General features: G+C 34.0%; 1 protein-coding gene across 5 annotated transcripts in view; it reads right to left on the bottom strand.

Annotated features, from left to right (window-relative positions):
• The window catches only part of raskol (Ras GTPase-activating protein raskol), a 152,708-nt gene that overhangs the window by 2,658 nt on the left and 127,107 nt on the right, over positions 1-22,943 (bottom strand). For 4 of the 5 annotated variants that reach the window (XM_018515728.1, XM_018515726.1, XM_018515724.1 and 1 more), the window contains 8 exons: positions 19,574-19,668; positions 5,588-5,871; positions 4,840-5,126; positions 4,238-4,570; positions 3,667-4,071; positions 3,313-3,479; positions 1,477-3,108; positions 1,053-1,189 (listed from right to left, as the gene is read on the bottom strand). In XM_018515728.1, the coding sequence (XP_018371230.1) occupies positions 1,053-1,189; positions 1,477-3,108; positions 3,313-3,479; positions 3,667-4,071; positions 4,238-4,570; positions 4,840-5,126; positions 5,588-5,871; positions 19,574-19,668 (3,340 nt within the window). Of the gene's footprint in view, positions 1-1,052; positions 1,190-1,476; positions 3,109-3,312; positions 3,480-3,666; positions 4,072-4,237; positions 4,571-4,839; positions 5,127-5,587; positions 5,872-7,945; positions 8,109-19,573; positions 19,669-22,943 lie in introns of those variants that run through there. The other variant, XM_018515729.1, reaches the window with a different exon arrangement.

The following is a 22,943-nucleotide window of genomic DNA, read 5'->3' as shown; positions in this document are numbered from 1 at the left end:
ATAACTGGAACATAAGGTCTTCCCAGAAACTATATGTATATGTTTGCTTTGTATCATAATCATAGCGAGTATGTATGTATAATGAAAGAGAGAAAAAAGAAATGTCTACAAATTGGAGAGTTTGATACTGCGAACATCTACTTGACATACGGTACACACCCGGACATTTCTTTTTTTGCGACACACTTTCTTTGCAGATAATTATCTCAATGAATATCCGTGCACATGATCAAAATGAACGTGTTGAAATGTGAATCATGAGATGTGTCGGTGTTCAATGAGCGCAAATTCGGTGAAAAATTGATAAAAAAGACGTTTCGTGATCGATAATATCAAAACGGTGAACACGAGTTTTTGTTCCGAATTTAATTCCGAGTGGCGAATTTTCGAAAACCAAGAAATAACACGATTAGCTAACATATGAATATAAAAATGTAAGAAAAGCTTATAAATATAATTGACTCTTACACCAAAGGTCCAGATCAAGCCAGAGTATACCAAATGCAGCGGATAGAATGCACAGGAACACACAATCAGTTAAACATACATATCGTTTCGATAAAGTAGCTGCGTTCATATATGGGTGAGTGTTTCCCCATTAGTTCCGTTAGACATAGAAAAAGTGGTACACGCGGTTAGACGACGTTCATCACTATCAATATAAACGAAATAGACAATAATTTTAATGCTAATATATCTAAATCGCGTTATTTATTATCAATAAAATTTAAATTTAACCCGTTGATAATTCATTACAAATTGTATAACTACTATAAAATTGTTAACTTTTTGTAAAATATAATATTGAACGAAAGTTGCCAATTCGAATGCCATTCTGTATGACTGTAGAATTTTTATACGGAGACTTCAAATGAATCTCACGGCAAGTCGAGAGATGAGGATATGGAAGATCGAGTGGCTGAACATGGCGAGAAGTCGAAGTGAAAAATCGCAGAGACGGTGATAATGATCACGGTGATATCAGGGTTCACACTCAGGCAAAGACCCGATAATGGGTTAGCGACGTTAGTACGGAAATGAAGATGAAGTACCTGGAAATGATGCTCTTCATGTTGGTGTCAGACGCGAGATCTAAATCAGCATCCTCATTGGCACCTAATCGCGCGCGCAATCGCAGCCGATCTACGCTATTCTGTAGCCTCTCCACCTCATACAGATCCACTTCGTACTGGAAACGAATAAACGTGACGTGTTAGTTACGAGAGATAGATAGAAAGAATATCTGTACAGAGAAATATTCGTTAGACAATTACAGAAAATTATAATTTAAATTTATATGCTGTAGTCAGTAGACCCATAATAGAGTAAAAGAATCTGTTATTTACATCTTTAAAGAAATGCAAAGTTGCAGATTTTTCCATGTTCAAGAAACAATAGTTAATTCAATTTAGAGTGTCTTCTCATTAATTACTCATAGTGCGTAAAACAAATTGCAAGTATCTTTCATTAACTCACCTGATCGATACTTCGATGACTGCGAGACTTGCTTCTCCTGGTGGTGCAATTTTCTTCCTCACTGGTGTCCGACAGATCTCTTGTAGAATCGAGGGAGAGTCTTCTTCGGAGCTTCGTGCAGCAAACATCCTGCGCGTGCTCTGAGTTATTTCTGTGAGTCTGATTGCCTTGTCGCCATTGGTTTTGACCGTTCCTCTGATGATTTCGTACGTTATTTTTGGGCGGTGGCGAGGGACTTAGATCGACGCCTCTTACACTGTCGACGCCGCCACCGCCGCTACCATCTCTCTCTTCGGAACTACTGCTGCCTCGTCTGCCTGTTCTCGCATGATTCGAGTCCATATGGTAAACAGGATTAGCAAATGCCAACGGCGCCGTACTGAGAATGTGCGCGTTTGCATTGTTACTGCTGAGATCCACTGGACTGGAGCTCTGACTGTAAGCGGCGAAGCTTTGATAGCCCGAGGAAGCCACATTGCTTAATTGCGAGATGGAGATTTGCGAGCCCTTCTGTGACTTGGATTCTGACACTTCATCGTCCGCGTATCTTAATAAATCAGACAGCTCATCAAGATTGCCGTTAGCAGACGCATTGTTTCCCTTGGAAGTGTTGTAATTATTGTTGGGCTGATGATTGATTGATAGTGTGAGATTCGTAGGCGGATTGACGACCACGTTAGCATTCACTGTGGTCTTCGAGACATTGTTGTAATTGCGCTGTTGAGTCTGATTAGCGTTCTCTTCTTTGTGACAATGATTCCGGCTGGCCGATCTTGATACGTTATAATTGTTATGATTAAAATTATCTTCGCGATCGTGAATATCAAGACTTTGCGCGAGACGCGCGATATTATGCCGATGCTGTTGCTGCTGCTGTTGCTGCTGAGAAACAATACTACCGTTACTCGATTGGATGTTTTGAGGCGACGTGGTGATATTATAATTGGAATCTTTCAAATTGTTGTGACTCTCGGAACGCGTGGGGCTTGTTGGATGAGTTTGGCAGTGATTGACGTTTGCCAGGCTCGCGCTGGCTGTCAGTCTGTAACCTGGTCCAGATCGATTGGGACCAAGCGGCCTATGTTGCCGCGTGATTGGTGTAGGCGAACGCGACACGAACGCCGGCGGCTCCAAAGGATAATCATCTGAGTTGATTTGCAGCTGCAACTTGCCGTTCGTTGGCATGTAAGCGTTTCGCGGTAGAGTCGCTGCTCTTGTGACGTTCGGACTGCGTGAACTATTGTGACCTAGAGTGTTGGTTTGCAGCACTTCATTGCTATCTCTGATCGTGCCGTTTATAGTACTATGATTGCTCAGTGTCGACGTAGCCGAAATGGAGAGATTCGAGTTGCTGTTGGCGATCGTCGGATCATTGTAGCGGAAAATATTATTTTGTAAATTTGGATAACGATGTGTGGTAGGTACGGGACTGGGACCTGGCTGATCCAAAGCTATGGAGATTCTATCAAGGATTTCGGGTAATCGCGATGGTGGCATTGATGGCGAGGATGGAGCTATCGTTGTCACACTTTCTCGTAAAAGAGCGTGCAGCAGAGACAATTGCTTGCCCAAATCAATGTAGCCGTCAAATTCAAGCGAGTTATTAGTTGGTGCATCCTTTGATAGTGGACTCTGTTGAATAGAAAAATTATATTTGTATAGAGCACATTTTTTTTATACACGTAGTTACATAAAATTATAGTTTTAGGTTTCAGTTTTAGTTATAGTTTTAACTTGTAAAAATGTTTTTATATTTTTTCCATTAATCTATTCAAGAAGCGATATATAAACTCGTCGGAAACTAAAATATGAAATAAAATATTATACGATACTTACGCTAATTAACTGCAAGAAAGTCTTCATAGACGGAGCTTCGCGTTCGAGTAAATCATTCATAAATTCCATGAAATTTTCCTTGCCCTGGAATCTCGTGAAGTTTGCAAGCGTTTGAAGCGTCTTCGCGACCAGAGTGAGATTTCTCGCTGCTTTCTCATTCGGATATTCTAAAGTAGAAATTATTTTTTTAAGGACTTTTATGCATTAAATGTGTATTAAGTTTTCACGTAATTTTTATTTCATAATTATAATTAATGGATGTTGTTACAAATCTAATACAAATATAATACGCGTAGTAATCAATAATCCATACTAATCGAAATTCATTTGAGATGTAATTATGTTTTGATTTACCGTGCGTAATGTTGAAGAGAGACGGACTGAGAATGGCAGGACAAAGGAATCTTAGAAAGATCGATGCGGAGATGAGATTGTCTGCAATGTCCTCGCGGCCCAGATCAGCCAGACGTTCACGGAAAATGCGGAAGCACTCGCGTAATTCTAGTGGAAAATGAGCGTGGCTTGATAATATTCTGCTCCAAGCCAGTTCTACGGCGTTGCGAAGGTTCTGCTGTTGTTTGTGCAACGCAGCGACGGAAGCGACCTTGAGTGGATCCACTTCGCAATCGCCGCCTTCGACTGCTCCTCTCACAACGGCTCCCAGAGTCTCTTGTAAATATCTGTCCCCGGTCAATTTCAAGTAAGCTTCCATTGCCTTTGTGGCTAAGGAATTCCCTCGAAAAGTGAGTCTTTCATCATCTGAAATATTAACAAATACAAATTGAATTATAAATTGCAAATTAATGAATCAAAAATAGGAAAAAAATAAAATAAGAATTTTAAACAACAATCGTAGTTGAAACAAAGCTTTAAATAAGAGATATTAACAGTTTTATGCGTAAGAATTAGTTATATGAAGACTGACCTATTCGATGAATGTCCATCATGACGAGATCAGCGAGGAATTGCGGCGCTTTTTTCTCCCGTTGCATCACCGCTACCAAGGCAGTCGCAATGTCTTCTTTCGCCTTGACGCCGATGACGGGTTCCAATTTTTCGCATAGCGACGCGTAATCAGTTTTCAGATATTCCAGAAACTCTTGATACACTTGAACCGGCAATATGTCAACTGACTGAAAACGGCACTTTACTCTTAGGGCGGGAGGGTCTTTGAGAGGTCCCTTGTCACCTACTACGGTATACCATTTCTCTGTTAAGTAACGCGATGTCACATTGTGTACTGGTATACTGACGGAACCTAGAAAGAACAATTGGTATGTATATCATTATATGCGTGTTGCATTTATATCGCGTTACGATTATGGTAATTCACTTCGTATAATTTTGGATTTATGTATTGTTTCATATGTATGATATGATTCATATATCGTATTTTCAATTTATAGCTATACAGATAGCATAAAAAAAATGTATATGTGTAATCAAACATTTTTCTATATATATATATTGTATGAATGATATAAATATAATGGAAAATTTTTTAATTCTTCGTAATCAAGTGCTTACCGATTAAAACATTTTTGTCTCTCTTCTTTTTCCTGTCTGCTTCCCTGTACAGGTTCACCTGGATGGTGTTGACAGAAGGTAAATGATGGAAGTCGAAGTGCTCGCCCCAGAAGCACAAGTCGGCCTTCAGCTTGGCAGTTGTTCGCGCATACAAGGTGCTGTCGAGACAGACCTCGCAAAAATATCGCTTCTTCGCAGGCACGCCCTTCGCCTCCAGTAACCAGATCTGCAGCGAATTGTCCGTTCGACGAGTCTGTTCCGTATCCGGCTGAACGGATTTCCTTAAACTGCACATATAATAAGAAAAGATAACTTTTATACGCCCCTGCTTATACGACGTCATGATATAATAATTGGATCGAATAAAGATCGAATAATGATACAGATTTATTGGAGGATTGTTATACTTCAAAATTAAATATTGTAATGACACAAATACTGAAAGTACATATTTATGATAATGTTCTAGTTTGCATATGTATATATTCTCTTGACTCTCAATCTGCTTGCGGTATTACCGAGAGATAAGCACTTTAACTTTGCATAATTCAAGTCAAATGTCATATTTATCAAAGACCATACGTAGTCGAGAAACTGCGCGGTAAATCTAGAGCGTCGCGTACAGTATTCAGTTCCGAAATAATCGGGTACATCATTCTCGTATGATGAAAATAAAACGGCTGCTTATCTGGCGCGGCGTGTGGCAGAGCGATAAATAAAAAGCAATGTGCAACCCGGTTCAACCGACCTGAGCAACCACTGGTCCCGTTCGTGAGCGGTTTTGCAGCTGAAATACTTCGGCCCGCCAGTACTCGGCGTGACCTGGAAGCAGTGGGGCCTGCCGAGGAGACTCGGATGCAGCGATGTCACCGCTGCGAGGTCCATCGAGGTCACCGCCTGACCGCACAGCAGAGATTCGTGTGAACGGCATCCTCGGAGACCGGCGCCCCGTTGCTTTTGCCGCTCGAGCTTTGTTACGCTTTTCGTTCTCTTCAGAGGGTTCGACCGAAACGATCGCTTCGAGAAGAAATTCTGCAAATAAGAAAAGACATACTTCGTTAAGAGTTGTGCACGGGCTTTTAGTACACGGCTCACAATTCGTGAGCATTTCGTGGAAAAGCATAATGCATGTATTGCAATATAAATCTTGTCTTTTCAGTGACCTAGCAACTGTATGTACAGATGAAAGTAAAAGAAATATAATAAATAAATAAATAAATAAACATAGTATAAACCCGTGCGGAAAAAAACTATTAGAACGCCAATAGTAACTAATGGAATACCAATAGTAACTAGAATGCTAATAGTAATTATTGTGATTAGAATGCTAATAGTAATTATTGAACGGCAATAGTTATAAGCATTCGACATTACTGCATTGAGTACTGTAACACTAGTAATAAATAGTTTCCACTACACAATTGACCAACTATTGATCAGTATAAACTTTTAGGATGTAATAGTAAGAACTACTGAAATAACCATTAGTGTAGACATTTAATAATTTACACTACTCTCATACTAATCATTAAATAGTTTAAACCAATAGTGTGCAAAAATGTGAGAAATTAAACTAATAGTGCACATTCTGTACACTATATACAATTGAATATTTCTTGCAGCATTCAATAATGTACTCTTCAGTACGTGTTGTTTATTACTGCTGAATAGTATTGTTAAGCCATGGCGATACTTTTTAGAATTTTTTATAGTATTTCTCACAATTTTTATGGAAAGTTTAAGATTTTCTTAAATTTTTTAAATTTATACAAATTGAAACATTTTTCAGAAAAAGTCAGATCAAAATTAAAATTCCCAGAAATTTTTATATTTACAAATACTGAATTATTTACAGAATCCTCACCCAATTATTTCTGACAATAACTAAGAAATTTTGTATGTTTTTTTTCAAAATAGACTGATTTTTTCTCGACTATGAATACCGGCCTGTTTCGCGTTGTGAAATTGGTACTGAATCTTTCCTTATTTAACGCACTTTATGTTTCTCTTTCTATAGAATATCCTGATTTTGGCTCATCGGCTTAAGTTTACGTCTTACGGTCACTGTTACGGAATTTTGTGCGCGGAATTTTGTCCTTATACCGATTTTGAATTTTTCCCTTATCATTCACCATAGCCGGTCACTGCCCATCACATCGCGAAGTGCAACGCACACATTGCCAAATATACCCTCGACCTCCCAATCTCATACATTTGTTAATATTCTATACACTAATAATTTACTAAAAATATAGCTCATAAATAGTATCTACAATTCATTACACTAATATTACATATGATACGGAATGGCTGTAATGACAATTTATTTTAGTCGCATTTTTTACTCCAAAATAATAGTCCAACCTCCTTAAAAAAATCGAATTTTTTTAGTATACTGCACATATATATATGTGTATCTAATCTTATTTCAAGTTATATTACATTTTATTTTAAATAATATACAAAAAACTTTCAGAGAAATTAAAAAAAGTATATTAAAAATATTTTGTTGTTTCAGCCGAGCGTAATCCACAAGACGTAATTTAAAAAACATGGTCAAACTTTTCGACAAGACTTGTTATTTTCATTATAAAGATGTCACAAAGACGTTACTGTTATATATTGGGTTTCTATCTCATACAGACTTTTAATATTGTTATTTCAAAGCCAGAAAGTTTTGCTAAGAGCTTGTCAGAAATGAAGGAAAAAAAAGTAGATACCCCATTGTAATTCTACTTCCACACTGTTTTATGATATTTTTGCAAAGAAACAAGATTATTATAAGCACTAGACTCGTCTATTAGAGTGTAACAATTTGATTGTAAGTAAAAAGATTAGAAAAGTTTGAGAATTTATAAGAAAATTCGCTAATAAATAATAATTATATATGATTGAAAAAAATGTTTCAGAATTGCTTTCAAAACTGAAAAAAACTGTGCAAACGACATATTAAAAATTGAAAGATTTTAAAGAGAAGACGTAACGACAGGAGTAGTTGAATTGTAAAGTTTATTAATGAAAGAATTCGACACTCTCTGTCTTCTGAACAGACTGCGAATATTGGCAGACGTCTTGGTTTTTCGCGATAGCCATCCGCGATATTTACCCTCGCACTAAAATAGTTGACGATCATGTTGACAACCTTGTCATCTTCATTCTCCTCCATTGGCTTGACGCACATTTTTCTTCTCACCATTCGCGTGGTTTCGAGCACATTCAACCGTGCGCGAGAAAGACCGGATAAGTGTTTATGAGCACTTTTATTAAATTTTATAGCATTTTTTACATCGCGAAATGAAGCGGCGCGTTTGCCAGATAAAGTATGTTAGGATGTTAAAATATTTCATCATCGAAAAATTTTTTACATAATTTGTCATTTGATAATCGATGATAGTCCTAATACCTACAGAAGATTGCTTGTTAAATTAAATATAATATTGTACTGAATTTTTATTATCTATTGGTTTATATTGTAGTATTATCGTAATATTCTACATCTGTACACTTTTTGCTCAATTTACATATATTGTCTATTATTGTTTAAATATTATCTTACTTCCGCAATGCTGTTCCAGAACAGAAATGTAGGTTTACTCCGGCCAAAATAATCGTAAAGCATAACTGCCCGCAATATCCATCATGCTAACGTTGTACAGCTTATTTTTGAATGATATTGTAAACATATTGTAACATGTTATAAACTTACTTGTAACATGTCTCCTACGAACATTTATTTTTAGCAGTTTCCACGATTTTAGACTCAACTATTTTAAATATTTGCGTAAGTATAGCGTGCAAGAGAATCTATATAATTAAGATTCGCACACAGCATTCGAAATCAGGCGCATTACTTGCTCGTGCAAAATTTTTTCAATGTATGCGCTGTCCGTTACCAGGTAACTTAAAGATGACCGTCGAAGCGTATTATCGTCGTAATAAGATGTCGCGTTATCATGTGCACATGCATGTATACGTGAGATATGGCTAGCCCAATGTCAGGAGGTAATTTAATCACACGCGATTATATGTCCCGAATTTTGATTAGAAAGTCCGGTGGAAATCCTCAGGTGTTCTTTTCAGGATTTTACTCTTCATAAAGTTCATTCGATAAATTTTAACTAAAATGTATCTTTTATAGCTGGTCAGCGTGCAAAAATTTCATTATAATACATTCCTCAATTTAACATTCCTCGATAGGTTGTTCACTGAATTTTTCGAGAATCTCCTCCGGACAATTGGAACCATACCATGAATCATTTACACGTAAAAAATTTCTCGAGAAAACGAGCACTTTCACGTATCCGATTTTTTCTTATTTACGAAATATTTCACATTCTCTTTCATTTTTAGGTCTTCTGTATAGTGATTCGCTACTAGTAGAATCTTTAGATAGCGAATACTTACCATTATTCTTGCCAGCACGAGACAAAATCATGAAAAAGAATTTCAACTTCGATATGAGTTATGTTTCACACAATAGTACTTCCGTATTTCGGAGAAATTCTTCGGGCAGCTGTTAACTGACAAATGAACGGTACGACCCAAGTTTCTCTTCGTACTCAGGTATTCCTAAAGCTTTAAAAGCGACATCTCTAACGTATCTGAGACGCTACATTTTTCGGTCTTGTAGAATATCTTTGCAGAACTCGGTGGCCGATCCCAACCGGTGATTTAAATCAAAAAGCCCTTTAAATGGTTACAAGTCTTTTTGCACACAATGTTCGATTTGAATACTTCCGCGACTCACTGTGTTTGATCGAGCACTCCATGATGTATCATATTGAATTTCACGACTTAGCTGACAAGCAGTGTCATGCATTGATAAGAATAATGACCGATCGATGCATTACGTAAATGTATTTTGTCTCTTTCGTTATGGCGTGATAATAAAGTCATGGAATGCGCATAGGTAGGCTATGAATGAAAACGGACTTCCAATTGTCGAGCGCGTATACATATAACTTTTCTCTTTTTAAATTAAGAGTGACATATTTAATCAAAACAAGGATTGATTTTTCACATCGCGCGCGCTTTGTATCGATCAAAACATATTGAAAATGTATATATTGTAGAAGACATGTTAATTCTCTATTATTTTACCATTTATGACCATATATTACTTCATTATAAAGACTTTTTTCGATAATATTGAGATCAATAATTATTTAGATTATTAAATCATGAAATTATATGTTTTTGTTTACTAAGTTTTGATTATGGTTACAACTCTCTCTGCTTTTAAATTGCTTTAAAACGGTAATATAAAATTCAAATTACATTTATTTGAATAAAAAATTATTAATTTTTACTTTTTTATTATTGATTATTAATTCTTTTATTAATTATTATTTTTGTAAATCATATTATATATAATATATCATTTTCTGAAAGTTTTTATAATAAATCATTTTCTGAAAGTTTTATAATATATCATTTCCTGAAAGTTTTTATAATAAATGGCAGAAATTTTACACATCATGTTGTCGAGAAATATAAAGCGAGTTTCGCGGAAAATTTGATAAGAAGTGACACAAATATCGTTTATTCAAGAACATTTTAATGGTAATAATTAACATGAATGTCATATAAATGTTTATCGAAAATGCGATAATTCTGCTCTAATGATTTTCAAGTTTATACCAAAAAGTTATTTATACGAAGAATCAGTAATAATTTTTTTACGAAAGTCTTTCAAATTTCTTGGTATTTATATTACAATTTTTTTTTGTAACGTGGCACAAAATCGCGGTTAAATAAATGAAAGACTGATTTCATCTTGCTATAATTTTTTTGACACCAATTACACAGTCAGTTACATACATCAGATTTACACATGTGTGTGCCAATAAACACTTTAAACAAATTCAAATAAAATTCCTTTTTAAGCAACACAAAGTAAATACAATCACATCATGCGTAATTGTAGATTATTCAGTTTACAGGCCAGCGTAATTTTTTAGATTAATCTGTTAATAAATGTTTTTGATGTGAAACAATAACAATTATAGTTTTTATCCACCACCATTTGACAAGACAACTGTTTTTTAAACGCGAATGTGCCGAGATTTTGAAGAAGCTGCGCGCAATTTCGCGGCGAAATCTCATCGTCGACTGACGCAGATGTTAGCTCATCCGGGTAGCCGAAGTCAAGGGATCCTTGGGGCGCGCACCTTTGTGTCGCGACCGAAAACTCTGCCCCTACATTCAGGTAAAGCAAAACGGGCTAAACCCCTCGATTCCCCTCATGGTCCCTCTTCTACGAACGCGCTCCTCCGTTCCCGACACCAGTAAGGACAAAAACGTCTTCGAGGGGTTCTCAAATCGGAGGCTGCGACATACAGCGTCCGCTGATTGAATCTGCCGATGGGTCTCACCACTCTATCGCATGGAACGTGTCCCACATACGAAATAAGCGACCGATTGAACGTCCCAAATGTTTCCTTTCCTGCACTTGCAATGCACGTAAAGTTATTCATTTCCGTTATGTTTTGTGTGGATGTTTAAATATAATATAAGAAAAGCTAAGAATTATTTAAAATAAATGTCGGAAAAGATAAAGTCATAATCTTTGTAAAGTTTATTAAAAATTTTATCTATTTAAAATTCTATCTATCAATTAAGTTTTTTATTTTCTTCAATTAATTCTCTGGCTACATATTTTATCAATTTTCTTGCGAATGTTGGAGAAAGATTTCAAATACACAAAACAATTTGTCACTGACACTCTTGACATCCTTTTGTTTTTCTTCAGATATCAGAATGGCAATCGGATTATTAAGCCGCGTATAGGGGACAACTGGTAAATAATTCGTTTCGTAAACGGTAGTCTGAGACGTTCCTTAACCGGAAACAGCAGCGTAGTTGTCAAGACTTGCCCCGAAACCAGTCCGTTCGTCCTTTTGTTCCTTTAAAACCCTTTACCAACGAGCTTACGATCCCCTTCCAATCGAACGCTGCATGTGTAAACCGTCATCATGCATCATAAAAACAGTGTACCAAAAGAAATGTTTTTAAAAATCTTAATTGATTGAATAATATGCCTGTCTTTTACTTTCCTATAGATAGTTTAGATCTATTTTTGATAGAATCAATATAAAATGGAACTTACAGTTTATTTATAATTTTTGATAGACTGTCTCATAATACATAATAAAATTATTTTGTTTAATCGTAGACATGTAGAAACACGGTTCAGCGTATATTTAACTTGTAAGTACATTTTCTTCATAAAAAGATTTGGCGGGAAAACGATAGCTGAGACCTAATCTAGCAAGTGAGAATTGAGAACACCTGCAAAGTCTGGATCGATATATTACATTGCATGATTTTACATTCGAGTTGAATACAAAGTATTATTGTAATAACATAAATGAATAATAATAATTCGAATAACCATAAACAAAATTTTATGGAACAATTCTTGAAAATATTTGATAGAAACTAAATATTTTTATATTCGCGTATATTTCATGCATACTTTCAAAATATAGAATGGAGTTAGCTAAGTCGTACCGATGGATAAATCGTACCTTCATTGTATTTTCTAAACGAAACATTTTTTTCTTAAAGGTGGCGACACAAATGTGACGCTAGTAACATATTTTAAGTATTGTTATTTTTGGTTTGTCTTTGAGCCGTCCGTTACCCCTGTTAAGCTAGCCCCCCCACTAGCGATAAATGAATTCTAACATATACCAAAATTAAGTGCTAATTAGGTGCTGAAGTGCGAAATTAGGTGCTCGAACCGTTTGGCAAAAAAAAAAATTTTGGGAGGTTTTTTTTTTAGCTTAATATTAAGTTAGCCCCCCCCAATAAAAAAAATAGATAATTATTGCGTAAACAAACAAAACAAATATACACTAGAATTAGGTGCTAATCAGGTGCTCCAAGGAACGACCAAAATAATTCGAAAATATATATCATATACAGAAATTAGGCATCAGTCGAACAGTCGGCTCACAAGAGAAAAGTTGCCTTAAAAAATTAGGTGCTCCAACAAATTTGGTATCAAAATGTTTGTTTTTTAATATTATTTAAGGATATCTAGTCGCCGAATTAGGTGCTCGTTTCGTTTGGCAGAAATTCGAACTCAAAGATAGGTTGCGCGACCAACTCACAAGAGAGAAGTTGCCTTAAAAAATTAGGTGCTTCAACAAATTTGGTGTCAACATGTTTGTTTTTTAATATTATTTAAGGATATCTAGTCGCCGAATTAGGTGCTCGTTCCGTTTGGCAGAAATTCGAACTCAAAGATAGGTTGCGCGACCAACTCATAAGAGAGAAGTTGCCTTAAAAAATTAGGTACTCCAACAAATTTGATGTCAAAATGTTTGTTTTTTAATATTATTTAAGGATATCTAGTCGCCGAATTAGGTGATCGTTCCGTTTGACAGAAATTCGAATTCAAAGACAGATCGATACTCAAGAGAGGTTAGGGTGAACTCGGGTATGATGGCCATAGTTTTTTAAAATGCAAAAATCATACATTTATTCTTGTTACTTTTTAACAATATTTGGGATATTACTTTCACTGAAGCTTAAAGTAACAAATACTATCGAAATTAAAGAGAAAATACTTAACAGAACATTTTATACGAAAATAAAAGTATTACTTATAGGTCACATTGCAATTTACCTTTATTGTGTATGTAATGTTGATTATGGCAGCTTAACTGTAATTTATTAGACATTATAACAGTTTTTAGCAGACACGTGCAAAACTTTGCAGATAGTCGAAAGAAAAAATATTAGATAATATTTATAATATTGTTATTTTGAACAGTGTACTCATATGAACTATTGTAAATATTGATTATCTTTAAGAATGACTATAAAAATGCACTATTTATCAACCATTGGAGAAATTATGGCCTATGGCCATCTTTTCCGTATGGCCATAATACCCTAGTTTACCCTATCATAATAAATTAGGCGCAAGCTATGTTGGAGGTCGAATTTCTGCCAAACGGAACGAACACATAATTCGGCGATTAGATATCCTTAAATAATATTAAAAAACAAACATTTTGACATCAAATTTGTTGGAGCACCTAATTTTTTAAGGCAACTTCTCTCTTGTGAGTTGGTCGCGCAACCTATCTTTGAGTTCGAATTTCTGCCAAACGGAATGAGCACCTAATTCCCGATGACTAGATATCCTTAAATAATATTAAAAAACAAACATTTTGACACCAAATTTGTTGGAGCACCTAATTTTTTAAGGCAACTTTTCTCTTGTGAGTTGGTCGCGCAACCTATCTTTGTGTTCGAATTTCTGCCAAACGAAACGAGCACCTAATTCGGCGGCTAGATATCCTTAAATAATATAAAAAAACAAACATTTTGACACCAAATTTGTTGGAGCACCTAATTTTTTAAGGCAACTTCTCTCTTGTGAGCCTACAATTTAGGAACCCAATGGTACTTTAATTTTAATCTTAATTTAAACAATAATTCAATGTTTATTTCCGTAAAAATGTTGTTATGTTTTGTTACCAATGAATCAAAGTTTGATGTAAGTACAGAAATATTCTGATCTCTTCAGTACTTTTGTTACACTTTTGTTAAGGGGTACGATATAAGCGACTTCCCCCCTATACAAAGAATCTTACATTCAAAAAAAAAATTCGAGGAATCTTATCGTGATTGAAGAAAAAAATAGGATGTTTTTAAAATACGAAAACGTGTTATTTTGCTTTCGAAAAAGAAGACATTAGCCACTTGGCGATTTGAAATTCGAAGATACGTGATCGGAAGATTGAAATCCTGTTTTCGTGATTGGGGAACAGAACATACGTGAAAGGAAGAGCAAGATAGAGATTTCTGGCCTGAAAACAGAAGTAGCAAAAGTTTGGATGTGAGTTATATGTATAGGTATACGATGTAAAATGGTACGACAATACGTCCTCTGTTATCGGGGATTCGACGATCGGCATGGGAACATTTTCCCGAAGAAGGATGTTGATCTGATAACATATCTCGAAGTGTGGTTGCAGAGTAAACCCTCGTCCGTTCGATCGGTTGCCGCAAGAAACACCGAAGTGCCGATAAATCTGTCCGAGAGAATCCGCGCGTGATTAGCGGAGATCTAATCCGCTAAGTTAATGTACTCGCTAAAACGCTGCTGACGGAAAAGTATTCTCGCGCGATGGCAATCTGCGACCTTTCGGGTTAAAAAGAAATTCAATGCGCGGTTGTGCGGTATTCGCTGGGGAGATCAAAAGTTAAATATCTTATAACAGTAAAATCTGATGATCACGACATTCACTCGATTCAATGTAAATTTGACGCTATAAAAATTTGTAAGGTGTGATCGATTATTATCCTATTAAACGATTTACGATGTAGCACTTGACTGATTTGAAACCATTGCACTCTGATAGATATTTTCATAATGTTTCTAGAATGCACTCGTTTCAGCATTAATGCCTCTACATAATTCACAAATCGCAAAATGTATAATAGTTCTCAAATGCTAATCGTAGAATGATGATTATCGCACGCAAGATACACAAATGAAAACCAACTGCACGTAATGAAAAAACAAACGCAAATCTTCATTCTGCATCTGCGTTTGCGAACTACGTTTTACGATTTGCAAATTACATGCAGAAAAAGGTTTCTTCGATTTAAAGAAATGTTTCTTTGCTATACGGTTAAAGAAAAAATTTCTTTGATTTAAACATTATTTTTTGAAATTAAATAAACAATTTATTGGATTTAAAGAAATTATATTCAAATCAAAGAAATTTTTTTTTAGATCAGATAGCAAAGAAATATTTCTTTAAATCGAAGAAACTTTTCTCTGGGTGTATGTACTCGTAGAAGCACCTTTATACTTTAATATCAATTTTAGGCTACATTTACGTTAAACAAATAAGAATTAAAATGTTTTATATAATTTAATTACGTTTAAACGCACGATTACTACTTTCGCATTAATAAAGTAGAAATTAGAGCGCTAAATATGCGGTGAGCGTACAAATTGGCGTATCACAGAAACGTTTCGTGCGAAGTCACTTCTGCTCCCGATAATGATCCGAATGGATAATATAGGTACATCCAGAGAAAAGGTTGCTTCGATTTAAAGAAATGTTTCTTTGCTATGCGGTTAAAGAAAAAATTTCTTTAGTTTGTGAAAAAAAATTCTTTGATTTAAACGTTATTTTTTTAAATCAAAGAAATTTTATTTCAAGAAATAACGTTCAGATCAAAGAAATGTTTTTACAAATCAAAGAAATTTTTTTTTTATAGAGCAAAGAAATATTTCTTTGAATCGAAGTAACCTTTTCTCTGGGTGTAGTAATCACAAACTTTGCGATATCACATGGACGTTTCGCGCTGGAGAAAATCCTATTCGTCGCAACAGGCGCGAATCACTTCAATATTATATCGATTGTCAGCTCGATAATATCGACAGTGAGAGGCAGATAGATAATCACTGTGACGGCGAATATGGCCCCGTCCCCCCGTTCGATTAAATTAAATTAACGTGAAATTGTCAGACGAAAGCGACTCCCTCTCGCGCGGCGAGGGCAATGTTAAATATAGCCGTGAATCGGTTAACGTCAGGTGCCCATGGAAAATGAGATCGCTGAACCCACCACTATGTCGTCGTCGTCGCGGCGAGGCAGTCTATATATGGAGTACCGGGACGGTATAACGAACTAATTACAACGTATCGTGTGTGCGAATCCAGAGACACGGGCATTTCGGCGAGATCTCGTGAATATTCAACGCGTCGGGCATTAAGTTAGCCGACGACTCGATGTAAACTATATACGTCCTTGGCTATCCGAGGAAAGCTCTTCATCCCAGCTCTTTCAACCTGGAGACTCAATTCTCATTCACGAGCAGCCAATCCACGATACATACAAAATGGTCCACTTTAATTTACAAGAGGATATTGTATATTAAATTGTGTAACAAATGAAGATAAAAGTTACGTAATCGAATCCGATTTCAAGTAAACACCTTTTTGATATACCTTTTTGATGTAACTTTTTTCTTCTTTAAACATTTATAAAGAGTCTATTAGAACTGTCCAAAACTAATTCGATTTTTCTGAAATATGTTATTAAACACAAAAATGTAGAGACCAGTATTTTTTTTATATTCGCCTTTTTTAAGATTTAACGAAACGACTCTTTAAAATTAATATTTATATTTAATTTTAATCAATTACAAACAAAACAGTGAGATGTGTACATGCAAAAAAACGCTACGGTTGCTATAACAGAAATAATGATAATTTTTGCCCATCAATACATTTGGTTATGATAAGATACCGTAAGATAGATATATATCTTAACAGCCATAACTATTAAGATATCGTACGGTTATCACAATTGTATTATAATTCTTATAATAAAAAAATGTTTTGATGAATGACTTTTGGTCGAACATTTGGCGACTGTAGCTGTTTATTCCATGTTTTAGATAAAACTTTTATAATTTTTATATACTTTATAATTGTATAATTTTTCAAAAATTTAATATTTTGAAAATATCTATCATCATTAAGTTTTGAGGAATTGTTTCATACCTCTTAAATCTCAAATAAAAAAATACGTGTTTCTTAGATTTTTATGTTTAACAACATTGAATGGGTTCTGGACAAATATGACAGATCCTTTATTAAAGATACCTGATTTTGGCAGCGAAACACACATTTTGAAAAGATATTTAATGTCCAATGATATTCGAAACATGTGTAATATGTATCGACTGCACAGAATCTTCAGTTCATAATAGTTATCTGGTTGATGTAATATTAATACTTGTTGGCATTCAGGTGCGAATTCGCACCAGCATTTTTTTTATAGTTGTAGAGCTAATCCTAAAACAAATTCTATATTTTTCTATATTATTTGTTGCCTGTCCGTAAAAAAAGTTAAGACTCATTACTGTACTACCCATAAATAAAAATCTTTAATATCCTCCATACATCTTAACTATCATACTATCTTCCTTTTTCGAAATTTGCATTTTAAAGTTTAAAATTGCATTTTAAAGTTTTAAATTCCGATAATTACAAAAATGACGATCATTTAAGGTGGTTCTTTAGTAAATCGAGTTACCATAGAAATCTAATTTATCTAATTTTTTTATATAATGAAGTTGAAGTACCGAAATTAACGTGTGCAAAATTCTACGGTAGATTATCGATGAAATAAGGGAGAAAAAAATATTGAAAATGAAACTTATCACGTGTGACTTAGTGACAGATAAGGCTCGCAGACGCTTCTTTGATTAATTGTACACAAATCTTACCATAGGCGTTTCTCAAAAATGAGATTATAACAGTTTAAAAAATTACGATTTTAATAGTCACAAAAAAGTAATAGGTTATTGGCCATTCTGAAAAGATATTTAATACTTAAATGGCAAAATATCGAGTAAAATGTAATGGCAACATGTAACAGATAAATCTGGCACATCACTAGAAAATACTTGATATTGTAAAAAAAGAATTTATATTCATAATTAACTTATTGTTATATTTACATGTATAAACTTGCGTACAAATTTAACCTCAAAAAGTAAATATAACTTCACCTTATTTTCGTTTGATGAAGATGCAGTTCTTGATTTCATTGCTAATTTGAACAATATTTCCTCAACTTTCTTTTTTTATAAATTTTCCTTTATAAAAACCTCACTTGCAACATATGTATATTATAATTCACGTTCTTATTCTCGTTTTCGTTTATTGTCACGTGGCATAGCAGACAACCGGCGTGAACTGTGAGTCAAAAAAAGCGGACGAGAGGCAAAGTAGAAAAAGAAAGACGCGATGCAACGTTGTCAAGTCGTTACAAGAACGAATTGTACAATAAATTTTTTTTATTACATTATTTTTGCATACTATTTTTACACAATATCGTGTGTTTTATATATCGTCTATTTCATTAAGATATACACATAGTTTTAATATTTTATGCAGATATTTGTAATTTGGTGTGAGCCCTGGCCAGGTTTTCCCTGGCCCCAAATTTTCGGCACTTTACTAAATAACCACCTAAAAGAAATGTAATTTTTTCGACATATCTTTTCAGGATTTCAATTTAACAAATCTTATAATAGACTAGTATAATAGTTTTCGACAGTTATGTAACTGAGACGAAGTTATTTCTCATCTTTCTTCTTTCAAACTGAAAAAATGCATCAAATTATCTTTATTGTAAGCTGAGTTATGAACCACCAAAAAGTTGCACGATGCGAATTCGTACTTGTTAGCCGTGCTAGGTAAATTAAGTATCGCGAAACATGTATACCAACGAAGTGTTAATAAAAAAAAGGAATCAAAAGATTAAATAAAAGTTAACATTTTCCGATAGTAATATGTTTATTATAAATATTTATAAATAAACATAATATTTCAAATATATGTAGCTGCAATGCTGAAGAGAACGAAACGCACAATCAATTTGAAATAATGATGATATCATCCTTCTCGTAAAGTAATGAAAGTTTTAACATCTTGCGTCTCTATCTCGCTGTATTCTCATTAATCTTGAATTTCTTTGTTTGTTATATTAAAAAATTTTAGAATCCGTATAATTGTTATCTACATTTCAATTTTATAAATAAGATATGTAAGAATGATAATTTGAATCGACGTGGAGTGCCATATGTGCCAGGAAAATAGAATCATAGATTATGAGTATTATGACATTATTGGGTGAAGCATCCGCTTTTAACTAATTATGCGCAAGCAATAAAATTTACTTACAACAATCCTGTTTGGGGTGACATCCAGGGGTCGTGCGCCGAGCACGGGAGTGGCGGGCGCGCTACCCCTTCGACAAGCCTTCTCATACGATGTGTCTGAAACAGAATCGAACAACTCGCGTGAGCGTGCGCTTAGACGCTTAAACTCAATAATAGTAATTGGCGTGTCGTGTTTCGTAAGCCCGCGGTGGTAATTCGGCAGCGCACAACCGAAGCAAGCTGAAACCACGTTGCGGCAATGATTACATAGTCTGCGCCAATAATTAGTCCCACTGCCTCTGTCGTTGAGCTAGTAACGCGATATATTCGTTCAACCGACTCAAGAGCGCTTTACTGCACGAAGCTACAGTTAATTTTGGATGAACATAAAATCTTAAATAATTGAAGTCAGAAATCAATCTCAAAACACTTAAATAAATCTAGAGTAACAGAAAGAAGATAATCTATTGGTATTATCAACAAAATATTTTATCATCTCTCTCTTTCGCTCCCATTCACTTTTCTTTAAATTTTCATTTATTACATATTTTCACTTCCGCTTCACTGAGGCATTGATTTGAGATAGTTCTTTCTTTCCTTTATTTACTATTTCTACAAAATTAACTCTTTGCAGTTAATCCTCTACATTGTGTATCTGATATATTTTACATTATGGTAGAACGTAAAAATAATTTGATTTACTATATTTCAGAAATTATGAAATCAAATTTAGATTAATTTTTGTTAGACATGAAGTGAATATTCTCAAATTCTTTAAAAAATGATTTAAATCGTTATTAAATAAAATCTTTCAATTACTTAAAACTGCTTTATTATATCATTGTAAATTAGGAGAAATGTGCTACACTGAAAGAAAAATGTTTGGTATTTGTAACTATAATTACATATCACTATAATTATGATTATTACTGCTATAATGATAGTAACAGTAACTATGTATATAGTTCTACCAACAAATGTATATAGTTGGCAACCTAACATGACTATAATTATAGTTGTTATAACCATAAAATAGTTGAAATTGCCATAAAAATGATTCAAGTGACTATAATTTTATAGTTGTCCATACCATATTTTTTATGGTTGTTCCAAAGTATAACTATAAAATTATAGTCACCTGAATCATTGTTATAGTAATTTCAACTATTTTATGGTTATAACAACTATAATTATAGTCATTTTAGGTTGCCAACTATATACATTTGTTGGTAGAATTATATACATAGTTACTGTTACTATTATTATAGCAGGAATAATCATAATTATAGTGATATGTAATTATAGTTACAAATACCAAACATTTTTCTTTCAGTGTAGCACATTTCTCCTAATTTACAATGATATAATAAAGCAGTTTTAAGTAATTGAAAGATTTTATTTAATAACGATTTAAATCATTTTTTAAAGAATTTGAGAATATTCACTTCATGTCTAACAAAAATTAATCTAAATTTGATTTCATAATTTAGATTAGAGCTCAGCTTGCCTGGGCTTACCTAAAAATATTCATTCTTAATGGATTAAATAACAGCAGAGTTCTTCTAAGAAGAAAAATGTTAGTTATTAAAAATCTAGTATTTTGCTTGTATTAACCACTTCAGATAAGTGTACTATAAATAAATGGTCGCATACTTGAGTCATGATGTTCACGTTGTTCGCATTTAGTCTTTTGCTCTGGAGAGGGGTTGCTCTCGTATAACAGAAATCGGTTGAGGGAGAAGAAAGCAGTCCTGTAATTAACGCCCTTGTAAGAACCTGGGGTACCTTCTAAGCCTTTCTCCCGAACTTCTCTGTTTACGGTCAGTGGTTTAAACGGTTACCTCGCACAAGAGTTTCGGATTACTCGCGCTTCTATGTAAAGGGTTCTAGCTATGTACAGAGTTTTCTCACATTCGTATTCTTAATCTTAATTAAAAACATTCTTTTTTAAATCTTATTTAAAATTAGCCTTTTTAATCCATTTATACTCAATCATTTGTCATACATGAATCGTCAAAGCGTCTATTACCAAATTATTATAAGGAAATAAGACCGACAGCATTTTTATTTCGAGATAATTGAATATGGAGGAGGTAATTAAACAAATTGCCCACTTAAATACTAATAAATTTTATTACGAATAAATTGATAATTTTTGTATTTTAGACATATCAAAATAGTTAATATTAAATCCATTAAATCGCTTTGGAACTAGTTGAAATTAGTCAATCAGTTTTACGAAGTGATACTCTGTATGCACATTCTTTTTACACAACTACGTTGGTGAAAACATCAGCGATTGTACATGTACGCATAAAAACACATGGCAACAACGCTCGAATATACATATTAATATATACATATATCTACCTATGTATACAATTACATAATTACAAGATAAGATACAATCAAAATTAAAATAATGCACATATTCAACACATAATTAAAAATCAAATTGACACATTTTAAATATGCAAATGTTTTTTGGTTGGAAATTGTGATAGTGGCTATGTAACGTATATGTGTTTATATTTCACTGACAATGGAAATAGAATATCTTGGAGAATGGTGTGAAGCGAAACCATATCTGGTTTCTAATTTCCATTGTCAAAATATGTAAACATAATATTTATACAATAGGAAAACACAGATTAAAATATCTTGTATGCATGTGATTACTAAAAATCATTATTATATGATTTTTTATCAGATTTCCAATAAAAACATTGTTTTTAAGATAAGAACAAAAAACGAATTTTTTTCAAGATATCCGAAAGTTTTTTCTGATAAACTCAACAGCCTCAGAATTTTTTAACAGTACTTTATTAAAATAAAACTTGACGATAAGCGAATAAAGATTGAATATGCCATAACTGATATACATATACTACGCGTAATATGTATTACGCGTTTGTGCGTTATGACGATGATAATTTTGCGCACACACAGTTCCTTCCATCACGGTTACATATGGAGCCTAGTTGTAAAACTTTAATGCGAATGTATCGCTCTTTTTACGATGCAACATAGAAGATAAAGATGTTCGGAAATAAATGCCTGGCCAATTGGAGCAATTCCGGTTAGGGTGTAAAAACATAAAAACCGAGTAAAGATGTTACGCGTACATGTTTCTTGTCAAACACACGGAAATTACTTAAAGGAAAGCTCATGTGTTATATGTATATCTTTCGAACAAATTATTTTCGCAAATGAATTATTTTACATTGGATCGTAAAATTACGATAAGAGCAGAATCGAAAACATTATGGTATTTCCCACAATAATAAAATTGATCGTGTGTGAAATTTTCGAGTATTTGAACGAGAATTTTGGATACTTTATATAGTAGTTGTTCCTGTTTATTCTTTTCAATATCATGTGTAGTTACCATC

Source organism: Trachymyrmex cornetzi, unplaced genomic scaffold, assembly GCF_001594075.2.
Source record: "Trachymyrmex cornetzi isolate Tcor2-1 unplaced genomic scaffold, Tcor1.1 scaffold59, whole genome shotgun sequence".
NCBI classification, from domain to species: domain Eukaryota; kingdom Metazoa; phylum Arthropoda; class Insecta; order Hymenoptera; family Formicidae; genus Trachymyrmex; species Trachymyrmex cornetzi.
The sequence above is the reverse complement of the archived record's forward strand: the minus strand, read 5'-3'. Positions and strand labels throughout refer to the sequence as shown.